The 25461-nt window shown below is 37.3% G+C and overlaps 2 protein-coding genes across 2 annotated transcripts in view; both read left to right on the top strand.

Annotated features, from left to right (window-relative positions):
• Window positions 1–16783, top strand: LOC121420000 (nodal modulator 1-like). The gene is made up of 10 exons (XM_041614511.1): window positions 1–177; window positions 2603–2738; window positions 3984–4084; window positions 4609–4712; window positions 8757–8829; window positions 11273–11425; window positions 12333–12464; window positions 13907–13996; window positions 15328–15384; window positions 16565–16783. The coding sequence occupies exons 1-10, from the start codon at window positions 40–42 to the stop codon at window positions 16766–16768; spliced, it is 1188 nt and encodes a 395-aa protein (XP_041470445.1). The 5' UTR covers window positions 1–39; the 3' UTR covers window positions 16769–16783.
• Window positions 16784–17114: 331 nt separating this feature from the next.
• Window positions 17115–25461, top strand: part of LOC121420667 (nodal modulator 1-like) — a 36111-nt gene continuing 27764 nt past the window's right edge. The window contains exons 1-6 of the mRNA XM_041615329.1: window positions 17115–17146; window positions 18262–18412; window positions 19816–19957; window positions 20855–20986; window positions 23184–23320; window positions 24827–24975. Of these exons, the coding sequence (XP_041471263.1) occupies window positions 17115–17146; window positions 18262–18412; window positions 19816–19957; window positions 20855–20986; window positions 23184–23320; window positions 24827–24975 (743 nt within the window). The remainder of the gene's footprint in view (window positions 17147–18261; window positions 18413–19815; window positions 19958–20854; window positions 20987–23183; window positions 23321–24826; window positions 24976–25461) is intronic.

Here is a 25461-nt window from a genome sequence, read left to right on the forward strand (position 1 = left end):
CAATTTCTGCTGGCGCTGGCTTGGGTCGCTCGATCAATCATGAACTTACTTACCCAATTTATACCCCTTGTTTTTGCTGTAATTGCCTGTATGGCAATCTCGATTGAAGCCGAAGACTTTCTCACGTGCGGAGGCTTCATCAAATCAGAAATCCAAATAAACTTTGCAAGAATCGAGGTAAGGAATACGTTGATCTGCCCAGTCTTTGATTTTCTCCCTGGTCCCATATATTTCAGTTGGTGTGTGTCTATCGCTGTTCATCCGCTGAATTGCATTTTCTCTTGCCATCTTTTGTCTTTGTCCTCTCGGAGAAGTTTAATTGAAAACACCTTTTAATCTTTTTTTCATTTTACCTCCTAGACAGATAGCAAGCCAATTCGCACACAGTGTCATGAGGACAGAGCTGAATTTTTTATAATCAAGGCCAGGGAGTCATTTTGAAAAAAAAAATCAGTATTACTTTTGTCTTTGAGACATGTCAGAGCTGCCAGAGCCGAGGAGAGGCAGAGCCTTTTTGTTTTTCAGGATTCAGCGTGTGGTTTTAGGCTTTTGCTTTGCAGATCTTGCTTGCTTACAAACTCATTTGAAATGTTTCACATTGTTTGTAGGTCTAGGTTTCTATTCCTATTTTCTTTAAACTTTAAAAAAGGACAAGTCCACCCCAACAAAAAGTTGATTTGAATAAAAATAAGAAAAATCAACCAAGCATAACACTGAAAATCTCATCAAAATCGGATGTAAAATAAGAAAGTTATGACATTTTAAAGTTTTGCTTAATTTCACAAAACAATATATCATACATCTAGACAGCTGGCAGCCATCTGTTTCAAGGAGTTTTTAAACATTTTTTTTAATTTCCCCTCATACATAGATGGTTCGCTATCGTGCAGCCACCATTAGGGGACTTGCAACGCAAGCCAAGCCAAAATCCCCCGTCGGGGCTTTTCAATTTTTGTCTTCAGTGAATACAAATTTTGAAAATTAAAAGGGGAAGTTCACCCTGACAAAAAGTTTATTGTAAAAATAGCAGAAAAAATAATTTAAACTATTGCCGAAGGTTTGAGAAAAATTCATCAAATAAATAAAAAGATATTAGAATTTCTATTATTTGATTTGTGACGTCATATGCGAGCAGCATTCCTACATAGCGAATGGTAAAAAATCAATGAAATGTCATTTTCTCAGGAAATTGAGAATGGTTTTCACTGTAACTTTTGTATATCAATAGACAAATCATTTCACATCCGATTATGATAAGAAAACAAAATTAAGTCATCAGGAACCATACAAAATTTGAAATTCATGCATTTTATATTACATAACACATGGGGCAGCTGCTCGTTTATGACGTCACAAATCCAAAATTTTGAACTCTAATAACTTTCTTACTCTTTAACGGATTTTCCTCGAACCTTCACCAATATTTTTTACAATTTTTTCTACTATTTCTACAACAAAGTTTTCTTCACTGTGAACTTCCCCTTTAATGCGACCAAAATGCAAATTAATATTCCCTCTTGGCATTAATTGCCCCAAAACGGAGAAAAAAATCAAGTTAAAAGGAACAAAAACAGTGACTTACCTCGGCTGTCGCGCAAAATCACTTCCCCGTTTTATCCGATCTTAAGTACATAAACATATGGCCATTGAGTCCCCTGTACAGATCGCGCTAGAACTTCGGTCTCTGTATTTGGTGAGTGAAGTCAACGGAGTTCAGCTGAACAACCAACAAAACAGAGACCGAAGCTTTTGGTCTAGTGCACATCCTGGTCTGAACATGCAAATGACGAGACTGATGACATCATCCAGTCACTATTTCTTTTGTATTTCATTATATATGAAATATTGTCAAGTGAAACAATGATTAATTCCTCCATGAACATGTGGAATTAGCATTGATTAATACTGGTTGGTTCACTTAAGTTGGTCCTTATTGTCAAATCTGTAAAAAATGAAATATAATTCAAACAATAGAAAACAAAAGAAATAGTGAGTGAGGAACATCATCGACCGTCTCATTTGCACGTCACTGAGTTGTCCATATCTATGTTTGTGAAATAAGCAAAACTTTAAAATATATTAACTTTCTTATTTTACATCTGATTTTGATAAAATTTTCAGCATTACACTGTATGCTAGTGTGATTTTTCTCTATTTATTCAAATCAACATTTTTATGGGGTTGACTTGACCTTTAATCATGTTCATATATTGACTAGACCCTAATTGTTAAGTGTCTATTTATGTTACATCTGATTCAAGTCTGATGTTTATTTTTGTGTATTTAAATGGAGATTAGATCTAGCCTTGAGGACTCTGTGGTGATATTTGAAAATATTTTTACATATATACTTTTTTATCACAGAGCCTTGAAACCCTTCCCATACATGCATTTATAAGTGAGACCTATACACCCGGATGAATTTCCCTAGGAAATCCATATTTACTAATTTAGAGGGTGAAATCGGTTTGTATCTATTTATTTTATTTATCCATGAACCTTCATGCTCCTACTGCGTATGAAAGGTGTAAAAAGTAGACCTGGGACGATTGTCATTTTTACCATTCGATTATTTCCTTATTATTTCCTTATTTTCTTGCAGGTCAAACTTTACACGAAGCAAGGAGCTTTGAAGTACCAAACGGACTGTGCCCCTAATAATGGCTACTTTATGATACCGGTCTATGACAGAGGAGACTTTATTCTCAAGCTGGAACCACCATCAGGCTGGAGTTTTGGTGAGAAGGGAACAAGTGTAGGCACTCCTGGGCCCCGTCTTGCAAAGAGTTACGATCGATCCAATCTATCGTAACTCTATGGACATCCATCAGTGTCATAATTTCTTCTTCAGGAAATTTGTAAAATGTCCATTGTAAACAAAAGAGAACACACCAAAGTGTCAAGAAATCAATGAATTTATGGATATACATTCATATTTAGAAGATTTTTTGAACAAACATGCATTTTACATGCTGACGCTGCTGGCCGTCCATAATTGCGATTGATCAGATCATTCACAACTCTTTGTGAGATAGGGCCCAGGCCCCGTCTTGCAAAGAGTTACGATTGATTTGATGAACTTTAATTGTATGGAAATCCATCCATGTCATAGTTTTTTCTGCAGAATATTTGCACAATAACATTTGTAGACATAGAGAAGCACAGTAATATTCAAATTAAACAATGTATGAATATATAGCATATCTAGAAAATATCTTGAGCAAACATCCATTTTAAATATTGATGTTGCTGGCTTTCCATAGTTGTGGTTGATCAGATCAATCGCAACTCTTTCTAAGACGAGGCCCTGGTACCAATGAGGTCAAAACATAACAGTATTGAGTTGACCTCTTGGGCAACAAAAGCACATAAGTGTGGGGTGCATTAATTTTTGTAGAAATTTGCCACCCGCAGTAACACACACATGCACACAATGAGGACGACAAGCGTTGTCGGCGGGATGTATTGTCCAGTGATTTTTTTAAAAAAATTTAGTTATGAACTTTTGTGAGTGCGATCTAAAGTAAAAATATCTGCGGATTTTGTTTTTCGTTTTTTTCATTTGCTGTCGATACAGATTATCCTGATATCGTTTGGATCCAATTCAATTCCAATTTTTACAAAATCGTAATTTATTGAGAAAAATCATCTCTATGTCTCTTTTTCATAAAACGTACACAAATATGGTTATTAGATCAATGTAATTTCAGGTATCTTGTTTTTTTTCAATCATTTTGTTAAAACCAGGTTGAAGATATACACATGTTTCAATGTTTTTTTTTCATCTGCAAGAGCAGTGTGTATTTTAGCTTGCGTGCAGCTTGAGCGCCATGATGAGCGAGTGCACCAAGCATTTTATTATGGAATACACTTTTTGGGGGAAAATACATTTTTTTTAATCACAGAATACAGTTTTTCATTCCCAGAGGTTGGCAGGTCTGGCAATGTAATTTTTTTCCCTTATTGGTGCTTTCTTTTGATAGAGCCAACGAGTGTAGACCTGAAGATTGATGGTGAGAATGATCCCTGTAGTCAAGGAAAGGACATTAACTTCTTCTTCAAGGGATACACTGTCTCCGGAAAGGTATGCAAAGCTTTATGGCTGTGATGATGATGGGGATGATTGTGATGTTGATGAAGATGATGATGATGATGATGAAGATGATGATGGTGGTGGTGTTGATGATGATGATGATGATGATGATGGTGATGATGGTGGTGGTGGTGGTGAAGATGATGATGATGATGATGGTGATGATGATGATGATGATGATGAAGATGATGATGATGATGATGGTGGTGGTGGTGGTGGTGAAAACGATGATGATGAGGAAAATGATTGTGATGGTTATGGTGATGGTGGTGATGGCATTGATTGCGTTGATGGTGGTGTTGGTGATGGTGGTGATGATGATGATGATGATGGTATCATGATTATGATGATTAATGAAGGTGATTATTATGAAAATGAATAATGATGAGGATCGTAATGAAATATGAATACTGTGATAAAGTTATAAAATGACCTGGAAATTGTCAACAGATTGATAGCAAAACATAAATAAATACAGAAGTTAATCATTCCACGTCTCTTGTTCCTTTGTGTAGGTTGTAAGCAAGGGTAAGAAAGATGGTCCTGAAGGCGTTCTTATATCTATCAAACCCAAAGACAAAGATGTTGCCATGGAAACACGGACAAAAACGGGTGGAGTGTGAGTAGGGATCATTTTCTTCCTTCTTTAACCCTATCTAGGCCGGGGTATTTGGGAGTTCCTATGGCCGGGGGGGCCTCCCAGGCCCCCCCCCCCCGACCGTCGACCGCGCGATCGCGCCGAAAATTGGCACACGGGTTGCCTGGGACATAATCTACAAGATTTTATAGTAATTTATTTTATGCGAATGGCTATTAAGTGATTATGCTAATTTATGCATAATTAGTATGTGAAATCATACTTTTCCTCTAACTCCCTAAATAAAGCTCCAAATGTACTAATTTTTGGTATAGAAACTCTTTGTGGTGTCCTAAGCAAGAGTACATGAAAAAATTGTGATATCAAATCATTTTCTTATGTATTATATTGTTTTTGCAATTTCTTATGTATTTCTTTGTTTTTTTGACCTTTTGTTTTTCATTGTTTTTTCAATGAAATTTGTTGGGGACTCTTCTGTGATCATAAAAAAAATAAAATGAATACATTTAGACTAGCAAAACTAAAAATAATCATACATTTATGAAATTTGGTTAAAAACACAATTTGCATTGACTTTGTACACGAAATCACGTTTTTTAGCAATTTTCGGTCTGACATGCACTTACATAATGTTGCGTAGTTTCGGAACTACATACCCAAGTGACGCAAAATTGGTCTCAAGAGTTGCGCAAAACTTGAAAGTAAAAACTCAGCGAGCGACGCGGTCAACAAATTTCGCATTGCGAAAATATCGCGCGATTCGTTGAGGGGGGCCTCCGAGGCCTAGATAGGGGGGGGGCCTCCGAGGCCCCCCCCGGCCTAGATAGGGTTAAATAATAACAATAATAATAATAATAATAGCTGCATTTATTTGGCGCTTTTTGCCTATGGATACCAACTGCAAACTATTCTTACCCTGGCTTTAGCTTGAGTTACAACATTTTCAGCAGTGATAGGTGCATTCAAGAAATGAATCCTGGTAGTGCCCATTTACCTCATTTCTTTCTGAAGGGAAACATACCATGGCCAGGATTTGAACCCATGACTGTGTATTTGAAAGATGAGAGTCAGAACCACTAGACCACGACACTCCCTCAACAGAGCATTACAGGCTAGGATAATAATAATAATAACATTTGTAGGGCGCTTTATACGGATGTTTCAAAGCGCGCAAGTTGGCAGATAATAATGATATACAGTCCTTCGAAAAAAAAAGTTATGAGAAAAGGTGAGTTTTAAGTGATGATTTGAAAATTTCTACAGAGGGAGCATTTTGGATATGAATTGGGAGTTTATTCCAGAGGTTGGGAGCAATTACAGAAAATGCATGATCACCATATCGGGTCTTAGTGCGAGGGCCATGAATTAAATTATTGGAATATGATGGACCTAAGGATCTGACAGAAGAGGAAGAACGAAGGGAAATAAGTTCTTTGAGATATTTGGGTGACATATTATGGGTAATTTTGTATACAATGAGTAGAATTTTGAACGTTATGCGAGAGTGAACCGGAAGCCAATGAAGTGATCGGAGAATAGGGGTGATGTGTTCGTGTTTCTTGCTCAAGGTTACCATTCTCGCTGCAGTGTTGAGGATTCGCTGGAGGGGAGAGATGGAAGAAATTGGGAGGCCGGCAAAGAGGGAGTTGCAGTAGTCAAGATGGGATGAGACGAAGGCATGAATGAGACCAAGATATCATTGCCGTAGAAATGCACCAAGATATCATTGCCGTAGAAATGCACCAAGATATCATTGCCGTAGAAAATATTTGATAATGGATGAACATGGTGTTAAATTGATCAAAGCAATGATCAAAAGTCTATTGCCGATCACAGTGTTGCCAATCCGATGGACATTTGATCTAGCACCTTTTCCTTTTGGTTACAAAGCCATTCTTGCGCACAGATACTACTCTGTGTTTGGGCCACTTAAACAATAAGTCAACACCTGGGGGGCGTTTCATCAATATTTTCGTCCGACAAGATGTCAGATCTGACAACTTTCCTGGATTCTGATTGGTTGAGAAGCACTGTTACTATAGTAACTGTCGCATAAAACAGGACTTGTCGGATAAAACGTCCGACAAGTCCTTTCATGAAACGCTCCCCAGGGGAGTGTTTCATGAAAGGACTTGTCGTTTCATGAAAGGACTTGTTAGACGTTTTATCCGACAAGTCCTGGGAAGCGTTTCATCAGTATTTTCATCCGACAAGTTGTCAGATCTGACATCTTTCCATGATTTTGATTGGCTGAGAGGCACTGTTCCTATGGTAACTGTCGGATAAAATGGGACTTGTCGGATAAAACGTCCGACAAGTCCTTTCATGAAACGCCCCCCAGTTCTATCCGACAGTTACTATAGTAACAGTGCTTCTCAACCAATCCGAATCCAGGAAAGTTGTCAGATCTGACAACTTGTCGGACGAAAATATTGATGAAACACCCCCCTGAGATTGATCAGCTTAGTCCATGCAATACATTGTCCTCTTCGCAAAATATTATACAAATAATGAATGTGTATGCGTGCAATGGGAGGAATATTTTCATGAGATGAAAGATGTACATGTAAGGTTCCATTCAACGAGCCGTTAGCCGAGTTGAATGAAACTTTTAATCTTTCATCGAATGTAAATATTCTTTCCATTGCACAAATATTTACATTTATTATTTGTTTTATATAACTCATATAAGTTACAAAGTTTTTAAAAATGTAAAAAAGGAATAAAAAAGATAAAGATTAGGTTGGCCTATTTCCATCAACTCCTTTTCTCTGATAAAAAAAAATATTGCTAGTCGGTGGATTACACCATGTATCGACATCTCATCAGCCCTTTGCTTTCATTGTTTTGTGCCGCGCATTGCTTCATGGATATGAGTCAAGTGCGCACAGTCAGTTTGATCTGCGCTAACTTCATGCGCGCAAACACACATACACACCCTCACACACAGGTAAAAGTAGACATACACATGATTATAATGAGGGAGCGCTAGCGCGCTTACCATGCAATGGAAAAATAAAAAATGCACGGTCACCGTGCAATGGAAAATAAAAAATGCACGCAGTAAAGGATGGACCAAATATTGAACACCTTTCAACCAATCAGATGGCAAGATTCTTCGTTTGAGTTATATAAATGGGATTAAATGGCTATCTTGAATGTTAATAAAGAAATAAAGTCTAGGATAAGAAATAAACAAGGTAACTATAAAGTGTTCATTTCCACAAATGGAGATTTGAGCTGCAATTTTGGGATGAATGCTTATGGTTCATTCCGCTCCATATATTCCCTATTCTCTATTATACAAATATTCAATGTTGATGAGTGTGATCGTTCCGAATATTGCATGAGTGTGCAAGTCGAAACAGTCTACTGTTTCAACTTGCAACGAATGTAATATTTGGAACGTCGCACGAATACAACATTGAATATTTGTTTTATACAACATCGATAGCTTACACGTTAGACTAGATCTATAGGTCTAGTCTATGACTAACGCGTGTTAGGTCTTATTTTGCTTCAATAAAATGTTGTCTTTTGAGCGTCGAGTAGATTTACTCCAGTAATCCCAGGAGAGTCAAGTACTTTCAGCATAGATCCATGAAGTCCAATTTGTAAACAAATTCCATAAAACCCAGAAGGAAATCAAGAAGGTACGCAGCCGTACCCTGCGAATACTTTGCTTAACAACGTACATACGCACATTGTATTCAGCTTAGCAACGTGTATGCACAGTGCTACATACATCGGTCAGAGATACGAAAACGTGATTACGCGCGGGCCGCTAATTCACTTAACGTGTACGGGGCTTGTCCATGGGTTCAGTGTGCCCAGGGATCTTACAGTGCTGGCTCATTTACTTCAGCGTGCTATAGTCGATTCCTCTGAATGTCATGTGACACGCTTTCATCCAATCAGCTGTCAAGGATCTATCCATGTGTTGTATAATTCTTACTATTTTTTTATTGTAATGCTAGGTTTGATTTATGCATGTAATTGTCTGATTGTTATTGTATGATATAAAACTTTATTATTAAGAAAAAAACTATGTTGATCCTTTTTTAGGTACAACATTCCGAATGTGTTACCAGGCGATTTCATCATCACAGCTTCCCATCCCTCCTGGACTTTTGAAAAGGTGAATTTTATCTTCTATCTAAGCCTATTTTTAGCTTTGGTAAATCCCTTCAAAGTGCATGTCACTATTCCAGTTAAAGTGGTTAGTTAACATTGGTTTGACTTTTAAAAAATCTGAGCTAGAAGGTCACACTTGTCACCTGTGTCTGTGATATGTTACAAAAATGAAGCCCAGCAAAAATTGCATTCGAAAATAATTATTTAGTGCTTCAAAAATTGAAATATAAAATGACCCGAAACACCATCTAAATTTCATCCCATACACTTATGTGTTCTATTTAGGCGTCTATAAGACGCTTATTTACAAAATCGGGGTTTGCCTTGTAGTGTTAGCTTTTAATTCTCAAAAAATGTTTGTTTTCAGGGTTTATTAGTTCTAATACATTCAGTTGTACACATGTTTCATCTTGGTTAGAGATTTTTTAAATCGGCTGCTCACAAAGTTAAACAATACCTTTAACCACTAGGGCCCCATTACACAAAGGTTAAAGATCAATCGCTAAATAAATTGGCCTATCAAGATCATCGTTCCATGCGCATTTTCCTCAGTAGACTGACTAGCAACCAATCAGAATGGCTCTTTCAAATTAATAGCGATCTTCTGCGAATCTTTGTGTCACCGACCCCTCATTATATATGAATGTGTGTGCGCCCTGAAATGGTTAGAACGCGAAGGATATGAAATAAAAAAAGTGATTTGCAAGATAAATTTAGTGATTTAGCTCACTACATCGAACTATTGTTTGATTGGGTGCCTAATCAAACTTAAATACCATCATATTTTCATCTTGTTTTACATGAAACCCTTCTCAACCATGGAATGGGCTGAAAAGTAGAGCTGCCAGGTAGTACGGATTTTCAGTATTTAGTACTGAAAAATAAGAAGAATACTGATGGTTTCATGCAAAATACTGATTTCTAAAGTTTCTGTTTTATGTGTTGTCTTATGGTATTTCATTGGAAATACTGATGTCATCATCAAAACACTCATTTTCAGCTTTAAAAATACTGAAATGTTCTGTTTTAGGTTGGCAGCTCTGGAAAAGGTCAGGATATGGTCTTTGTCTTTAGCACTATATTCCAAATTTTAATTTTAATAACTTAAGAAAAATGCTAAATTTGAAATCTAAAGGCTCAAAAACATCTAATAACCACTACACTTTTGTAATATTGTTTGGTGATACTCAATTATAATTCACATTACAGACCCTTTGCCAGTGTGTACATTGGCTTTAAATCTTAAAAGGTAAAGGAAAGTCGTTACAGCAAACAATTATTTCATGAGAAACTATAAACTCTAGGTTAAATGCCACCATATAATGATAGATCTATATCTGGTACATTGAAATGAATTTAGCTTTGTGAAAACCTGAAATCTTTAGCTGTAAACCGATAACTCTAATGATTACTAACACAAAAATGTGTATGTGGGACAGTATATTAATATTGTTTGTAATAAGTACTTCCTTTGCCATTTAAATGCTGTAAAACACTGGATGATTTCAAGCCCCCTGTTGGTGGTGATGGTGTTGGAAGCACTGTTTGGATTGTGTTTCCTAACCCAAAATCCTATTCTAAGTTTATGATGGTGGGCCCCAAGTCTGCGCACCTAACAATTTGGGTTAAGATTTAACATGACTTTCTTCTTATTTCACAAAATCTGTTGGTTAATAATAGTGTTCCTTATATAATTAACAGTTAGTGTACAAAATTTCTCATTAAAAAATGAAAGAAAATACAAGATTTTCTTGAAAAAACCTCGGGCAGTCATTTTCAGATTGAAAAAAAAAATGGTACCCCATGTCTGCGCACTCATTCACTTTGCACACGATTCAGGGATTTTGATGACAAACGCTGCATTTTGAGGCCGTCACATGAAATGCCGTAAATTCATTATTTTTCCACCATTTTGAGTCGGATTTTTTTATGAATACCTGTCTATGTATTGCATGTGTAAAGTTTGTGCTCGTTGCGTATCTTTTTTTACTAGAATCGCGCAGATACGCGGGTGCGCAGACTTGGGAGACCGCGCAGACATGGGGGAACTGACCATACATAAATAATCTAGGGTCCTGTAACACAAAGGTTAGCGATTGATTGTACGCTTGATTTGCACGATTGATTTACGTTATAGTCAATGGAATCAATCGTAGAAAAATGTTCTACGATCATTTGTAAGTTTTGTGTTACGGGCCGCAGATTACAATGTTGACAGCTCAACACCTAGTGAATGACTTTTCAGGCCTATCATAATTTGTGTGGTGTTATACACCTGTAAAAATTGACCTAAAACCGACATTAAAGGTCAGTACTGAATTTGAAATCACCAGTTGTGGTGAAGTGCATTATGGAGAGTATCTGAAGTGCTTGTTATTGTTGCTATTATTATCATTCGAATGTAAGATTTTTACCCCTCTTGGCAAAATGGTACATTCCATTCTCAGGCCAGCATTACACACACAGTCACCAAGGATACAGCTACTGTGGACTCTTCCATTATTATATCGGGGTATGATGTGAGAGGCAAAGTGATGAGCGAGGGTGAGCCCATCAAGAATGTTTTCTTCATTCTCTTCTCTGACACGGTTAAAAAAGGGGTGAGTTTCGTTTATTCTTTTATTTAACGTAAGATAGGCCTCGCATGTGTGCACGCCAACATCATTTCCTTGTTATAAACCGTATTCAAAGGCATATTGGCCTCAAGATGAAATTAAAACAGCATGTAGGTCCAATCATGTGTGTTTCCAATGATCGTACAAAGGCAAGGAGAATGTATTTGACCAATCAGAAAACTTGTTTCATATGACTTATTTAATGGACTGTACACTGGTAAGTAGAGCGCTTCTGACCAATCAGAAAACTTGTTTCATTTGACCTTTCTTATGTAATGGATTATGCAAAAAGTATGATTTATGCATAAATTTGCATAATTAATTCATATAAAATAAAATCTCATTATTTGTGATAAATTTTACCATACAGCCTTGTAGATTACAACGCACACTACCAGCGTGCAAATTTTTGCGGCGCTCGCGCGATCGGTGGCCGAGATCTCAGGGGGGTTGAATCAACCCCCCCCCCCCCCGGCCACAGAACAGCCAAAAAAGCCCGGCGTAGTTAGGGTTAAAAGGAACTCATATTCTGAAAATTCATCTAATAAGAGTTTCAACTCCTTGATGCCAAGCACATTTTAATGCATATATGTTAAGTAGAATAAAACCGGTGTGTTTGCTCAGTTGGTAGAGCGTCTGTCTCACAACCGGGAGGTCGGGGTTCAAACCCCGGATGCATCAGACCAAAAGACGTTAAAAGATGGGAGTTGCTGCTACCCTGTTTGGCATTCAACCATTTTCGGGATAGAGCCTCGTCAATCTGGCGCTGCACAGCGGCTGCCAGGCCCACGATCAATTGGGCAAAGCAAATTTTCGGAGTATTTCATTTCATGTCTATTTCGAACAATAAAATATGGATTTTTTTTTAAATCCTTTCTCGAACCATTGATAGGATGTTACAGGATGTCAGAAGAGTGCAGTGAACGGGTACCAGTCTGAAGGGAAATCCCCTCTGTGCCATGTGCAGTCTGATGTGGAGGGTCAGTTTGTGTTTCCCAGTCTGGGCAGTGGCGAGTATAGAGTGGTGAGTATACACTGTATGCTTGTTACACATCGCACATAAGACTAACATTTGGTGTGGGAAAATGGTACCAGTCTTTTTTTTACTGAAATACAGATTTGATGTTTTTTATGTTTAGCAGTGGCGAGTATAAAGTGGTGGTGAGTATGCACTGTATGCTTGTTACACATCGCACATTAGTATGGTATTCAGAGCGGGAAAATGGTGCCATTCTTCTTTGCTGAAATATGGATTTGCCATTTTTTTTGGGGGGGGGGAAGGATGTGTTTTATTTTCTTTGCAGTTTCATTAGGGCCATTGAAACTAGCTATTGCTGCTTTACAAAGTCTAGGATTGACTTGCTTTTGGGTAATATACATGTAGAAGTAGATAGTACATGCATATAGCAAAGTTGTTCAAATTTGTGAATGAGGAGGGGATGAAAAGGGTTCAGTCGATCAAAGAATTACTTTGTTAATTAATTTGTATGACATATTTATTCATTTGTATGACATATTTTATGTTTTTATGTTTAAGGTTTAGGTTTAATGTATGATTGAAATTAGGTTTAACATATTATTTAGTAATTTAATGTATTTTGTAAAGAGTATTATGCACTTTATACATTTGAAATATTATTATTTCTACTTTCTTAATTGAGAATTAAATCTATGCGTTGATGAATGAATCAGTTAATCATATGTTCAATACTGATAAGTTATTTTGACAATTATTCACCTACAGTTTGGGTTTTTGTAAGTTTGCTTATTGACCTTGGATTCTCTTGTTTTTCATTGCGTTGTATTTCCTGTTTGCATTTAGGCAATACATAGGTGTACGCAAGCCCAGAATGCAAAGCTATAATCCTGTCCACAAATTTTTTCTGTGTCAACTAGGTATGACCAGTGTTTAGGCTTAGTTGGTAGAACTAAGTGGGGGCGTTGTGGTCTAGTGGTTCCGACTCTTGCCTTTCAAACAGAGGGTCGTGAGTTCGACTCCTAGCCATGGCGTGTTTTCCTTCAGCAAGAAATTTATCCACACTGTGCTGCACTTGACCCAGGTGAGGTAAATGGGTACCGGCAGGAAGAAATTCCTTAAAAAGCTGTGCACATCAGAATCTTTAGACTAGCTTAGTAGGGGTAATATAGGAGCGCCTTGAGCACCTAGCAAGATGGATACGTTGGCTATACAAATCCAATATTATTTATTTTTTTAGAATGTCCGTCTCACAACCGAGAAATCAGGGTTTCAAACCCCAGCCGCGTCAGACCAAAAGACTTGAAAAGATGAGGTTGCTGCTACCCTGTTTGCATTCACCGATTCAAGAAATAGTGCTACGTCGATCTGGTGCTGCACAGCGGCTGCCTAGGCCCACGATCAATTGGGCAAAACAAATTTCTGAGTATTTCTATTGCAGATTTCTATTTTGAACAATAAAATATTGATATTCATTGTCATTCTTCTAGGTACCTTTCTACAAAGGCGAACACACAACCTTCGATGTGGTTCCTGCGTCCCTTCAGTTTACTGTTGAGCACAACACTGTCCAGCTTCCGGTAAGTATAGCATACCATTCACAGAGCTGCTAACCATTACTTTTTTGCCGTAATCATTACTGTTTTTCAACCAAATAATGAGTTATGTTTTTTACTCACTAAGTATGTTTTTTAATAAAATATAGGAAATTATGTTTTATTGGAAGGATTCATCACCATGTGTCTATTTCATAAAAATATAATAATCATAGGCAATTGCATGAATTTAATTTCAGTTAACTAGACCAAGGTCACTGGTCATTTGGGGTCAGTATTATAAAACGTAAGTTTTGTTGGGATCACAAAATATAATATCTTATTCCGGGGGTTGGCATGTGGGTTCATGTTGACAAACTCCCCCCCCCCCCCCCCCCCGGCCATTTGGCCTCCCTAAATACCCAGGGCTAGATAGGGTTAATTTGATTTGATTGCAGTTTTGATACTAGTACCAATATACATTCAGTAATTACATGTACATTAGCAGTATTTTCTTGGATTTACGGACTTTAATGTATTTTCTCTATTACCCAGACCGTGTTCCAAGTAGCAGGTTTCTATAGCTCTTGGTGATGCTTTGTATCAATTCGACTTTAATGTGATAGCATTTTGTGTCATTTGATTGCAATTCAATATGATTTCCTAAACTGGAATCAGTAATTTCATTACGCTTGATTTCACAAACTGTATTCCAAGTTGCAGGGTTCTCCATTTCTGAAGAGAACTATCATTTGATGGCATCTTAGTATGTCTCTTGATTGCACTTTGAATTGATTACATACATTGCATTCAGTGATTACATTACTCTTGATTTCACATGCTGTATTCCAAGTTGCAGGTTTCTTCATCTCTGAAGATTACTATCACTTGATAACAAATAGGGTGTCTTTTGATTAGTTTTTCAGTTGATTACCAACTCAGCATTTAATTATTACATTACCCTTGATTTCACAGACTATTTTCCAAGTTTCATGGTTCTTTATTTATGAAGAGTACTATCATTTGATAGCATCTTAGTATGTCTTTTGATTGCACTTTGAATTGATTACCAACACAGCATTCAGTAATAGCATTACTCTTGATTTCACATGCTGTATTCCAAGTTGCAGGGTTCTCTATTTCAGGAAAGTGCTATCATTTGATAGCATCATAATATGTCTTTTGATAGCACTTTGAATTGATTACCAACATAGCTTTTACATTACTCTTGATTTCACATTCTGTATTTCAAGTTGCAGGGTTCTCCATCTCAGGAAATAGTTATCATTTGATAGTATTTTGTGTCATTTGATTGCACTTTGAATTGATTACCAACATGCATTCAGTGATAACATTTATTTTCTTGATTTTCACAGACGGTATTTCAAGTTGCAGGGTTCTCCATCACAGGGAGAGTGCTCTCAGTTGCAGGGGTAGGTAAAAGTTCAGATTTATGTTAATTTCGTTTGATTTAGATGAAAATAGAGTAATATGATATTTTAATCTTTTTGTTTGTATTCCAGTTTAGCTTTGAAAATCTGCAACAGAGCTTGTACCTTCAAGGTTTGCTCAAGAAAGTAAATTAGATTTGAAATTCTATCATTATACAAGTTAGGTAGAGGTTTTATTTTTTAGGCTAAAAAATGTTTCCATTGACATATTCCAGAATGAGGTAGGATGAATCAAGTGCTCAAAGGAATTATATTTTAACCCTAAAAAGACTGAGCTATTTCGACGCCTAAGAAGCTGAATCAGCCCCCCCTTATGATCTCGGCCGTCGATCGCGCAATTGCGACGAAAATTGGCTCATATGTTACCCATGGCATTATCTACAAAACTATAACATCAAATTCTGCAAAAAGTCTTGTGTCTCATTAATTATGCTAATTTATGCTTAAATCATAAGTGTGCTCTAATTAATAAAATAATGCCCCTGAAATGCAAATTTTTGTTTCACATACTGTAGATAGGCATCTGATCAAATTTATTTTGATAAAAAAATTTCAACATCACATTTATTTTCTCATGTATACTATTGTTTTCTAAATTTCTTATGTATTTCTTTGTTTTTCAACTTTTTGTTTTTTTATTGTTTTTTATATGGAAATTGTCGGGGACATTATTTTGACCATAAAAAAGATAAAATTAATTTATTTTAAGCAGTAAAAGGAAAAATAATGATACATTTATGAATTTTGGCTAAAAACACTATTTGCATTGGATTTGTACACAAATTCACATTTTTGAGTAATTTTTGGTCTGCATGCACTTACGAAATGTTGCGTAATTTCGGAACCGCTTACCCGGGGGTCACAATTTTGGTCTCAAAAGTTGCGCGAGACTTGAAAGTAAAAGTCAGCGAGCGACGCGGTCAAAAAATTTTGTGCGGCAGATTTATCGCGAAAAATGTCGAGGGGGGGGGCTGAATCAGCCCCACCCCCAGTCTTTTTAGGGTTAACAGTATTACATATGAACTAGAAAACAGAGACAAATCGTTGTCAGGAAGGTGCGACATATAGAGAGTCGGGAGTCAGATTAGATATTTCATGGGTTTGCCCCATGGCATGCTGTATGGAATAGCCCATATTCCTCCACCATCTCTTCTCATTACAGGGCAGCGGGGTCCAAGGTGCAAAGGTCAAAGTTCAGGGCAAGCCAGAGGTCGTGACCGGGCCCGATGGTACTTTCAGGATGGAGAAGATCAAGTCTGGAACCTACACACTGCAGGCCAGCAAGGAATATTTGACCTTTGATCCTTTGAATGTCAAGGTCACACCTAATACTCCTAGACTGCCTGATATAGTAGCCTCAAAGTAAGTACAGTGTACTTAACCTTAAAACAGGGGGGGGAGGCTTGAATCATCCCCTCGACATTTTCTACGATTATTTGGCCACACAATATTTGTTCGTACTGTGCCTTGTTGTTATGCTGTTCGCAAACTGTTTCCCTTCAAATCTTCCTTGTGCATCTTTTAAGACCATTTTTGCGAAAATCGGGCATACAGTTCCGACGGTAGTAGGCCTTGTATACCTGCCTGCCATAGCGAAAATGACCATACAAAACAATTTTTATGTACAAAATCAGTGCAAATGTTGCTTTTTGTCCTTCTTGAAATAATGCCTGAAATTGAAAACTGTCTTATTTTCACAGTTGTTTGCAAGCATGTTACGAGCTCTTGTAGTGGAGAAGAATGTGTTTTTGATCAATATTAAAGCTTGTGTATAGTTTTGGTAAATCCACCAAAATGCACCTATCACTATTCCAATTCATTGCTAGCTAATATGAATGGATATGCCCTATAACAGTTATGATGTGGAGGATATGAAATGAAAATGTGTTTTACAGGATAAATTTTGCGATTTTACATGGAAATTTAACTTGATCGGGTAACCCGATCAAATTAAAATATCTGTGTGTTTTTTTCTTTCATTTAAATCCTATTCCAAATCATGAAATGGGCTGAAACTTTCAAGATATGTTCTTTGTCTGTAACTTTTGGATATCTAATCACTAAATTTATAAGATAAGTGCTTGAATGCCCATTTTTTAAATTTAAAACAAGCATCGCCAAGAGAGGGCGCTACATATCCAAGAAGTGATTATTTGAAATTTTCTCAGAGAAGTGCAGTTGGAAAAATATGTAACGGTCTCTACGCTTCAGTTAGACTGTCATATTAGATGATATTCGATTATCAATCACATTATTGACCCTTTACCAAAGCTATACACAGGCTTTAAATGAAATTATAATATTACCCTCATTGAAATTTCGGTGCATTCTTGTAACAATTCATTTAGAATTAGTTGAGTTTTTGATAGAATCTGTGCTTTGATGATGATAATGGCCCGTATTCTGAAGTCGGGTTTAACTTAAACTCAGGTTTAAAGTTGTGGTTTAAGTATGGGAAGCCAAAAGTATCAGAATTGTTATTAAGTTGTATGTTTCTTATGTTTACTGTGCTCTTTCCTGATTCATCGATGGTAAAGATAATCATCTACTCTTACTTCCTACACAATTATGAATGATTTGAGAGCCGAATGAGCTGAAAGTATGATATCTCTACTGTTAGTGATTATGTAACAATTGGCTGTCCATACTTAAACCACAACTTGAAACCTGAGTTTAAGTTAAACCTGACTTCCGATTACGGGCCTATAAATTTACACAACCCTCATATTTATTTTCTCAGGTTTTGTGCATGCCATCATATAGAAACGACTCATTAAGAATTATCTGAGTTTTTCATTGAATCTGTATTATACTTGGATGATGATAATTATATATATTCACAAAAATCTTCTGTCACAGGTTCAGTGCCTGCGGTCGTGTAGAAACATCGGCTGGAGGCCAGAGGAAAGTCAGTCTAACTAAAGAGGGCAGCAAACAGCCTGAGATTGCTACGACAGACAAGGATGGAGCATTCTGCTTCACCGCCTCGCCAGGGGTATATGTGATGCAGGTGAGTCAATTTTATAGAGCTGGTGTGGCTCAGTGGATAAGTCTTTGGACTGTAAACCACAAGGTCTAGGGTTCAAATCCCACTTGCATCCTTTTGCAAGGCATTTATCTACATTTGCCACTCTCCATCCAGGTGCATTAGATGGGTACCTGGTAGGAGGAAATTCCTTGGATGCTTAATCATCCGATCAGAGTAGCTGTGCTGAAGCTGGGGTAAAAGTGGGCAGTGCTTAGAAATCAAATGGGAGTCACAAATTATCATGGCTTGAGTAGTTCATGAAGGAAAACTGAACAAAAAAGGGGTAAAGCCCCAGTCAGACATAAACGTGGGATTACCCTTCATATCCGGGATGGTCCGGGGAGAGATCCTTGTATACCCCTTGGGCATCCTTAGAGGTCTGTCGAAGTCAGTGTAGTTTGGTGAACTTCCAGGAGGCAAGCACAGCAGTTTTGGGGAGGTCGAAAACATCCGGCATCATCCTATGAGTGCCATGTTGATAGAGCAATCTTGGGAGGTCCGTATAGCTGCCGTACTGGTCCGTGTAGATACCCTGATTATCTGTGTAGATGCTGTGTGTACAGTCATCAAAGCTCAATCCGAGGCAAACCTTTCCCAGACCTCTCCGGATCATGCCGGCATTGCCGTGTAGATCCTTGAGGGTCCGTGTTCATAAGTCACCGGAGCTTTAAAAATTATCCCGGCTTGAGTAGCTCATAAAAAATAATAAGAGAAAAAAAAAAGAAATAAAAAAAGGAACAAAAAAATGGGCACCTGACATACAATAGGCAGGGCGCGACAAATTTAATTGCCCGCTTGTCAGGGGCAAGGGAAATGACGTGCGGGCAAGCAATTCTCAAAGTCAATTGCCGGATCGGGCAAGTGGTCGTTTTGGAAAAATATATCAGTAGACCCTCTAAATTTCAATATCTTTTGGATAATTGCAGCTATCTCTCATATTTTGTCAAACCAGTAAAAAAATTCAGTGGAAACTGATGTAAAATCAGCGCCAATTACCAATAATTTATCGCCAGGTACCTCGTTCCAAAAACCGTGCCATTGCATCTTACGTTCTATGTGTGCAATGACTGCGCATGCGCTACTATCTTGCGCAATTTGCTGATGCAAACCCCCCCCCACATAAAAAAACCCCACCAAAAGTGGCTAAAATTTCTTATTTTGCAAAAATCCATGAATTGGCCATCTGTTTTCCATATTACCTTGAAATTCTTTTGATTTAGTTGGAAACTACCGAAAAAAGGAAGAATATTCAGCTCTTTTTTTTGTAGAGGCCTGAAAAGGTTTATTTTATGGCATTGTCTAAAAAAATCTTGAGCAGAACAATAAAATATGGAATGACTCTAGTTGCAAGATTAAACATTACCCCTCCCCCTTCTTTCTTCCAGCCCTTGATGTCTGATGCTGAGAAGTCTGCTGGTCTACGTATCAATCCAGAAAATCAGAAGATCACCATTGTCTCTACCCCCGTCCTTGATATCAACTTCTCTCAGTTCAAAGCAACACTCCGTGGATCAATCAAATGTCTTGGTAAGTCAGCAGGATATTCCACCTTTTTATCATGTTAAAGGGATGGTCCTGGCTGGAGATATTTATATCTCAATAAATAGAGTAAATTCACAAAGCAAATTGCTAAAAATTTGATTAAAATCGGACAATGAATAACAAAGTTATTGAATTTTAAAGATTTGCATTATTCCAGTGTAATAGTTATAGGCATGTCTTTATGAATATTCATTAGGTGGGCAGGTGATGTCATATCCCCACTTGTTCTTTTGTATTTTATTATATGAAATCAGGTTTATTAAAAAAATTTCTACCAAGAACTCAAACAATTGGATTAACAACTGATTAAGTGCATTAGCTATTTATTGCCACAACTTTTTTCATCATAATGGAGACACATCATTTACACATGTATGAAATAATGAAACATTTACAATTTCATGTAAAAACAAAAGAAAAAAGGAAAGTGGGGATGTGACAACATCAGACAACCTAATGAATATTCATGACCATGTACATAACTGTTTTCATAAAATATTGATCAACTTTGAAATTCAATAACTTTGTTACATCTATTTGTTACCCGATTTTGATGAAATTTTCTGCACTTTACTCTGTGAATTTTACTCTATTTAAATATAAATATTTTCAGCCTGGACCATCCCTTTAAGGTAAAATACAGGAGTTGCTGCAAACAATTATTTCAGGAGAAAGTCTTTTAAATCAAGGTTAATTGTCAAAATATTATCATACATCTATATCTGGTACATTAATGTTAACTTATCTTTGTAAAATCATGAAATCTTAGCTCTCAAAATCTATAATTCTGATGATCACTAACACAGTCTACGAGACTGTGCTCCTTTCTTTCTCTGAGATGTATGTGGAGTCTAACAGACTGAACTCCTTTCTTTCTCTTAGATGTATGTGGTACTCTACAGGTTATGGTGGAATCTAAGGATGGCAGAGGGTTCAAGAAACCAGTTCCCGTTTCTCAACAAACCAAGCAAGCTGCGTTCATCATCAAGGACATCCTCCCGGGAAAATATTCAAGTGAGTAAAGCAAGCTGAGATGATAATCAATGTACACGGCTCTGTTGCTTCAAGTATCAAGAATATTTTTACTGTTATAGGTGTGGAGTGTTGTGGCCCAGTGGATTAGTCTCCGGACTTTGAAACAGAGGGTCGTGGGTTCGAATCCCAGCCATGGCGTAATTTCCTTCAGCAAGAAATTTATCCACATTGTGCTGCACTCGACCCAGGTGAGATGAATGGGTACCCGGTAGGATTTTTCCTTGAACGCTTTAGCGCCTATTAATATGGCGGCTCAGCTACAGCCGGGGTAATAATATACCAAGTATCAAAGCGCAGTTGAGTATATGCACATAGTAACTGCGCTATATAAATGGACATATTATTATTTTATAGGCATGATTAGGAAGGAATTCCATATTCCCCACCCAAAATGACTAAAGATTGTCAAGCCTTCCAGTTTGTTCACTGTATATTTCTCTATTGATTTTTTTTTAGTGTTTCCTACCTTGAGTGGGGACTTAAACACACCTCGTTGTAACTGCAGTCAAGACCTCTATTTGCTGTGCTAGCGAGAAATGCTGATACCAGAATAGGTCTTTTAGTAACCATGACCAATAGTCCTGACTAGTCTATACTCCCAGACTCTTTCCTGACTAAATAAACCAATATCTATGGATAATGACACCCACTAGATCCTGCTTGAAATTTGACAGAATAAAGCTATATTTTGGTACGTGTTTTCACTTCCCCATCATGTATGTTCTATGTTTGGGCTAGATATATTATTTTGAATCTTTTCTATGTTTTTATTTTCAATTTTAGTGGGGGGGTGCATATATAGATAGATAAGATATTTATTCGTCTTTCTGTCTGCACATACATTTTATCTTACAAGTGTGATTTCACATTCTACAAATGAAAATCAATTAACCATAAAACATTGTTACAGTAGAGAAAAAAGAAACACAGCAAATAACTAATTACGTATTGAGAGAAAGACAAGGAGAACCCCTGAAAAAGCAAGGCTTGTAAGGCTAGGGTCTCCTTTGTTTCAAGTACATGACTAAATAGTATTCAATGTGTACATGTAATATCCTTAAAAATACAAAAGAAACAAAACAACTAAAAAAAGCAACAACAATAAAACAAAAAAAAGACAAACTAAAACTAATCAATGACAAAAAAACACACTAAAAAATAGAATACATTGCTTGCATGTACAATTATGAAGTCTAATAAACTAACAACAATAACAATAACAATATGTTATAAGTAAGGGATATATGATGGAACTCAGGCCCATGATTCTGGTCAATCATTGAGAGTGTAATCCTGTATTCATGATGAAAAGAAGAATGTTTTGTTGAAGTAGATTTGTGAAAATAAAGCTAGTTGTATGTTACGTCTGCACAATGAAGAGATATGATATTCAAAGATGCCCAGCAGTCCTAAAATTGGCTGAAATCCTACCTAGGATATAGAAACAATATAGAGATGCGTAGTTATAGAATTTTATATACAGCAGAGTTTTAAAGCCTTTAGAGCACTCCAATCTTTCATCAATTGGCTATGGTATCAGATCAGAGCTTTGCACAGCACTTATCATATTGGCATGGGTTAAAAGCCCACCTTTGATGGCCGGTATAAATAATGATTTTTTTCAGATGTAAAATTGATAACATTTATTCCATTCAAATAAAGCCCAACAATAGTAAATTTCGGCAATAAAAACATGAAAGAATAACTTTATATTCACTTGGTTTGGCAGCCGGGCATCATAACAATTTTAGCCAAAATCATTTCTGTCGAGCATTGTGGCCCAGTGGATTATTCTCTAGACTTTAAAACAGAGGGTCGTGGGTTTGAATCCCAGCCAAGGTGTAATTTTCTTCAGCGAAAGAGTGATCCACATTGTGCTGCACTTGAGCCAGGTGAGGTGAATGGGTACCTAGAAGGAATTCATTCAATGAAATACTTGAGCAGGTACAGTAGCTCGCCTAAAGCCAGGGTAATTATCTATTTACTTCTGATAGAGGTATTAGGAGCTATATAAATGAAAATGAAATGAAAATCCGTATTTCATTTTTCAAAACAGGCATGAAATACTCCATAAATTTGCTTTGCCAAATTGATCATTGGCAAGTATAATAATTAAAAGTATAATATTAGCAAGTATAATAATTATTAGGTTTTAAAAACTTTTCATCATTCCCAGTCAGTGTGGTCCAAACCAACTGGTGCTGGACGAAGTCTTCTCTTGATGTGGAAGTAATAGACCAAGACATAGGAGGACTGGAGTTCCAGCAGAATGGCTATGTTCTTCACTGTCATGTCTCTCACCCTATTGAATTGGTAAGAAGGGTTTAGTCCCCCCCCCCCCTTCCCCCTTGGGCCTTCTCGCCCCCCCCCCCCCATTCTCAGGGTTCCCACAGGCATGGAAAATCCTGGAAAAATTTGTGGTCATGGAAAGTCAGGGAATTTAGAAAATTTGTGAAAAGTCATGGAATTGCATTTACCTCTTGGCTACGGCAGCTTTCCATTTTGTTGTGTCTTGCAACTCTCATACTCTGTGATCATACATGTACTCTGCTATTATAATTGGTGTTCATGATTTCCATTTTTCCCAGTTTGGGACATGCCGAATTCTACATAACTCCCGGGACGTCACGGGAAGTCATGGAAAGCAGCAATCTAGTCACGGAAAAGTCGTGGAGTTCTGTTTTCAAATTTCTTGTGGGAACCCTGCATTTTCTCCTGCCTCTTCCCTTACCCCCACCCACTCTTTCTTCCCCTTCACCCTTTTCAGCTACCTCCTTTTTCTCCCCACCCCCCACTCTCTTCCCTACGGAGCTCTCCCCTCTCCCCTTTAAGTCATTCATAACTTGCAAACATCTTTGTGAAACAGGTACACCCATTGAAAAAAACATGTGCATTGGCATTCGATCATTACTCTGGGTGTGGCAAGAAAATGTTTGCAATCAAATGCAAATATTCTGTTGCAATTTTACAATTGATACATCAATTTCAACTGTAGCAAATCAGATTACACTCCTTGTTTCAAGGAGCACATCAGCCAATCATTCATGAATTTGCAGTTCCTTGCAAGACATATGATTGATTTAGGAATCCAAAATAGACTTGCAATTGATTGTGAGTTTCTTGCAGTGCCCCATAATAGACACACCTCACTCTTCGTAAAACTTCCCATCCATTATTCATTATGATTTTTCTCTTTCAGCTTTATGCGCTGGATTTATTTCTATCAACAGGGGTTCATTCACACTACAGAACTTACAAACATGTGAAACACCCATTAAGAAAATGTACGCATTGGTGTTTAATCTTTGCTCTATGAGGCTGTTCTCACTACGTTCCTAAAACTAGTTTACTGGAAACTAGTTTAATGCGTAGTAAGAGCGGTCAAAGCGGTCTTGGAAGCGATCTTCAAAACCAGTTGGAAAACCACCTCGCGATGTAGTTTTCAAGATCGCTTTGCCTCGTTAAACTGGTTTTAGCGTGAGGACACAACTTGTCTTCGGGAAGCGATCTTTGCACATTTTGAGCGCGCTACTCCACACGACAGGTGTAGAATGCCTGTGCTGGGGTTTCGAATTTCGCGCGAAACGTGTCACCCTATTACGAGCGTTTCCATATCAAGAAGAGCGCTTTACGTGAAGTGATTATGAAAACCACTTCCGTGTGATCAAGTGGGAACGCTAGCAAAGCGATCTTCCAAAGTGGTTTTCTGAATCGGTTTCCAGTAAACTAGTTTTAGAAAGTGTAATGAGAATGGCCTCCAAGTCACACTTGTTTTTAAACACCCTCAATATTATTTATTATTATTATTATTTCTTTCAGCTTTATGCTCTGGACTCATCTCCTTCTTACAAGGGTTCATTCACACTGAAGAAAGGACCAAACCAATTCTGCTTGGAGAAACCGGGCTCCTACAAACTCAGCCCGAAATCTTGTCATCAGTTTGAGAAAGCGGAGTATGCCTTCCAAACGTAAGCATTAAAGATGCACTCTGGTTATGGTACCAACAGAAATTAAAGTTTTCACAGAAATGTAAATATTATAAGTAAATGATGATTTGTGGGGGCATCTTGGTATAGAGGTTAGGACTCTCGTCTTTCAATCTGAGGGACTTCGGTTTGATTCCAAGCCATGGCGTGTTTTCTTTCAGCAAGAAATTTACCCACATTGTGCTGCACTCAATCCAGGTGAGGTAAGTGGGTACCGGCAGGAAGTAATTCCTCAAAAAGCTGTGAGCACCGGAATAGTTAGACTAGCTAAGCTGGGGTAATATAGGAGCACCTTGAGCACCTAACAAGGTGGATACGTGTGCTATACAAATCCTATATTATAATTATTATTTATTATGATGAAAATCTGACATTTATTGGGATATAAAATTCATTTTGTTGAACAATTTTTAGGAAAATATATAATTGTAGAGTAATAAACGAAGGCGATTATAATAGAAGTGCACC

This window comes from Lytechinus variegatus, chromosome 8 (genome assembly GCF_018143015.1).
Source record: "Lytechinus variegatus isolate NC3 chromosome 8, Lvar_3.0, whole genome shotgun sequence".
In the NCBI taxonomy this organism is placed as follows: domain Eukaryota; kingdom Metazoa; phylum Echinodermata; class Echinoidea; order Temnopleuroida; family Toxopneustidae; genus Lytechinus; species Lytechinus variegatus.